General features: G+C 37.4%; 1 protein-coding gene across 1 annotated transcript in view; it reads right to left on the minus strand.

Moving 5' to 3' along the window:
• Positions 1 to 4,622, minus strand: part of LOC127745649 (uncharacterized) — a 5,056-nt gene continuing 434 nt past the window's right edge. The window contains exon 3 of the mRNA XM_052258753.1: positions 1 to 3,111. Coding sequence (XP_052114713.1) covers positions 1,108 to 2,049 — 942 coding nt within the window. The 5' untranslated portion in view covers positions 2,050 to 3,111 and the 3' untranslated portion in view covers positions 1 to 1,107. The remainder of the gene's footprint in view (positions 3,112 to 4,622) is intronic.

Consider the following 4,622-nt stretch of genomic DNA (forward strand, 5'->3'; position numbering starts at 1 on the left):
TTTGTTAAACTTAAACCCTTATCCAAAAAGGGTATTTCTAAGTATTTTTTGTTTACGGCCTTAAGAGGCCAAGGAAAATGTCAACCAAGTCACCACCACAAACAAAAAAGAGTTTAAAAAAGAGGAGACCCACAGGCCGGGCCCCCATATAGCCAACAAATTTTTTAGAGAACATCACCACCAGAGTCGGAAAGAGTAGTCGGAGCGCCATCAAGACCAGGGAGAGAAGTGTCCATAGGAGACGGAGAGGAGGTTCTGTGAGACCTTGAGGAACTCAGAGCATCCTTTGGACGAGGAGGGGACTCAATGATTCTATGCCCCGAGTCTTCAAATCTGACTCAGAGACAACCTCGGGAGCAGGAGGAGAAACTATGGCACCATCAATGATGACCTTGTCAGGATCCAAAGGAGAGAGATCCAGGTCAGGAGCAAGGACTCCGACCTACTCCTTAAAAATCCTCCAGGCCTCCTCGGCTCCTTCAACAATAGAGTCTTCCAACTCGGCGTAAGCATTCCGAGAATTCAACAAGTCCTTCCTCACCTCCACGAGGTCCTTGAACAAGCTCGAATAACTTTCCTGCGCCTTCTTCCTCAAGCCCTCCTCCATATTGCATTGGGCTTGTAACTTGCTCTCCTTCTCCCGAAGGCCATCCCTCTCCTCTTTCAACTTAGCGACCTTCTCCTTCAACTCCTTCTCATGTTTTTGATATATGAGAAACCTATCCTCCAACTCTTCAACCCTCGAGGTTGAACCCAGAGAGCTAAGATGAGTCTTCTCAAAAATATCAAGAAACTTGGTGCACACCGCTGCCGCCCTGATATTCTCCTGAGCCAGAATGGTGAGGTGGTTCCGAATAGAAACATCATCCATACCTATACGGGTATGAGGATAGATGTATTTTCGGATAAATGCAGGAGCATCCACCTTAGCCTCACCTTCAAAAGAAGAGCTAGACTCTAAAGTCTTACGCTTCTTCTTCTCTGGATCAAGAGAAGGTCAGGGGAGAGGGGTCGGCTGAGAAGAAGTCGAGGAGGAAATAACGATGGGTTGAGAAGGAGTCCCCAAACTTCGGGAAGAAGGGGGAGGAGTAGGAAGAGGAGAGCTAGTTACCCTGGCGCCGCCAGCTCTGGCACGGGACCTCGCCTTGGCCTCCTGGACTCTCTGGTAAGATTCACTGGAATTCTTCTTCGCCATCTCTGTAAAAAACAATTAGTAGCCAAAAAAGTCAGACAAGTCGACAAAAACAAGTCACAAATCGGAAACAAAGCAGAAAAATAAAAGCTACCTAGTTGTGTCTGAACAAAGGTCGGCGTCCCCTGGAGAAATTTTTTGGTATCCAGATATGGGGCCCTCCCCCACACTTCTCGGAGGAACTCCACAATGGCTGCCTCCACTTCATCTAGATCGTCCAAACCATATTTCTCACAGGAGGAGGCCTCTAGCCAGTACAGAGGAAAGCGAGGGGAAGAACTCTCGTCTAAGAAGAAGGGGTAGTGACCCTCTACGGCTTGTACTTTGAAGAAATAATTTTTGAAGTCATGAAATGATTCATCAAAAAGGGTGAAAATTCTCTGACCTTGTATAACTCGGAAAGACACCCATTGTTGCTTGTTATTTTGCCCACTGAAGGGCTTAGTCATATGAAAGAGAAAAAAGAAAATTCTCAAGGACGTCGGGAAGTCTAAAGTGTGGCTAATAAACTGGTAGATTTTCAGAAGACCCCAGGAATTGGGGTGAAGTTGGGTAGGAGCAACTCGGCAGTGACGTAAGACAGCAATTTCGAAGTTAGAAAATAGAAGAAAAACACCCAAACGGGTAACCATGCTCTCATACATGTAGAAGAAATGAGGAGCCGCCTCAGTAGCCCTCCCGAAGCAAACCCGGTCTTCCGGACCCGGGACCACCAATTCATACTTCGGCTCATCCTCCTCAGAAGTACAAATTCTGTGGTGAGTGCGAAGGTTGGTAATAAATTCGGTATCAACCAAAGGTTCCTCTTCTAAAACAGTGACATCGACCCACTGAGCAAGAATTTCTATGGAAGACATTTTTCTTTTCCTAAAAAGGATTAGCGAAACCTACAAAGGAAAAAAGAAAAAGATCAAGAACAGGGTCTCTAAGGGGGCATGGAATCAAACAGAAGCCTACAGAGTAAACTCCTCTCTCTAAAAAAGTAAAAGCATGCAAACAGAAGCATTTCATAAAAGATAAGAGGAGAAAGGACTAACCTTTATTTGGAAACAAGGTAGAGGAAGATGAAAGCCTTCAAACAAAGAATGCCCCACGAACAGATGAGAAGAAAATTTGGAAAAATCGCAGAAACGAAACAACGAAAGAGAGGGAAAGTATTTATAAACATGTTAGGGGCATAATGGTAAAAACAGAAGCAGTCATTAAGGGGTGCACCGTTACCAAGGTAATTAATCCCTACGCGAACCTCTAACGGACGCGACGTTTGATTAGACGTAACTATGAAAATCAAAAGCCACGAAAAGTCACGTCGGTTCCCAATGATCACGTCGGTTCCCTCCCAGGTCGGCTACGACCCCGAGTAGAATACTCGAACCCAAGTCTTAAAAGAAACTGGGCTCGAGTAGGGGCACTGTTCATACCCTGGCCCAATGATGAGGCTCAGGACCCAACGAAAGGCCCAATCCAAAGGATTGAGCCTCGCCCTATACCGACCTCCTCCCTACGAAGTCGGTTCTCACCACGACTTACCCCAAAGAAGTCGGGGATGAAGATTAGCTGGTAGATAAATACTCATTCAAATGAGTAACTACCCCTAAAATCTCTCTACCCACTTCCAGAAGCCATATCGTAACCTCCCTAAGATAAAGGGACGGTTATACACCCTGAAAAGTGGAACTACTCCAACGGTGGTTATTGGTTCACCACTATAAATACACTGACATCCCTCAGGTATCTCTAAGTCCCAATACTCTCTAGACCTGCTTGCACGCTTGCTGACTTAAGCGTCGGAGTGTCTTTGCAGGTACCACCCTCATTCACTCGTACTCACAAGTCGGACGGAAGCCCAGAAGCACGATTCTCTTCGAAGGTTTCTCTCCACTAACGATTGGACCAACCTAACGAGTCAAGCCCATTACCTACGGTTACCAAACGTAACAATATTTAATGTAATATATTATTATTTAATTAACAAAAAATAAATTTAATTTATATTTTATATTATAAGATTAGGATAATTAATTTAATTTATCAAAAATCAATTTAAAAAATAATAAATTTTTAAAAACGAGATTTTGACGATTAATTATTATTATTATAATTATTATTATTATTATTATTATTATTATTATTATTATTATGTATACGTGTATCTGTTATGTTATGTAAATTGAACAGAAAATCAATTATTCGAGATAAGATCGAAAGGAGATTGATGGGCAAAACAATAAAAATTTTATGAAAGTGAGTGGTGACTATATAATTGTTTATAGTTGGAGGAAAATTTTGGGTCTCTAATTTAATGTGACTATTAATTAATAAATCTTTTGGTGGATAGCCATTACAGTTCACAACAATCATGACAAGCAAAAGCATGTAAGGCAAAAAAATTTTTTTAGGTTTTAAGGCAAGAAAAATCAGCCAGAAAAATCTATTATTTTAATAAATTTATTTTGATAAAAAATAGAATAATATTTTTATATTCATTAATTAATTTTATTTATTTAAAAATATTAATTATTTGTAATTAAAATTATCATAAAATAAAAAATATTTGACACCACTCTCTTAAATTTAGTCCCGTCTTTTATTTTTTATTTTTAAATAAAAGTGGAGATATTAAATTTATTTATTTTTCCAAAAAAAAAGAAAAAGAAGAAAATTGGTTTAAGTCTCTCAAATTTTTCTCTTTCTTTTTGAGCCTCATATTCCTATTATTTATCTCATTCTCTTTGATATTATACTTTATTTGATAGGAACATAATTTTTAATTATTTATATCCTAATCGGATTATTTAATCATTTTTTTCCAATAAAAATTATATTCATATATTTAAAACCAGTTTTAGATTTAATTTTAATTTGCTTATAAATTTTAATTATAAAAAATTAATTTGCGATAACATATCTTAAGAATAAAATAATTATAAATATTTTTATAATTTGATAACAAAATTCAACTCAACTACCTCAAACATTTTGAGATACAAATAATAATTATATTATACTTAATATATTTTTTATTATTTTTTTATTCTATCTCTTAATCTAATATATTAAAAACTAATTTGTTCCATACTTGAGAGTAATTTGTATAGAATATGACACCAAATATTCTTATAAACATAATGTTAATTATGTTAAGTAGTAACTATATGAGAATTATTTTTCAAAAAAAAATGGAGACTTTCAATCAGCTTACAATTTTTGAATTTGACAAAAAAAGTGGTAATTATAAGTTACCCAAACATTTAAATCAATCAAACTTTAAAATGCATATGATTAAGATAAGGTAATATATCTCAGTAGAATAGAAGCTCCACTTAATATTTGGTGAAAGATATCTTATAATTCAATAATGCTCTCAGAAAAATCTGATTAGTCTGACGAATTGTAGTACTTGAGACTCAATTGGAAGCAATGAATGTCT

The sequence above is a fragment of the Arachis duranensis genome, chromosome 3, assembly GCF_000817695.3.
Source record: "Arachis duranensis cultivar V14167 chromosome 3, aradu.V14167.gnm2.J7QH, whole genome shotgun sequence".
NCBI classification, from domain to species: domain Eukaryota; kingdom Viridiplantae; phylum Streptophyta; class Magnoliopsida; order Fabales; family Fabaceae; genus Arachis; species Arachis duranensis.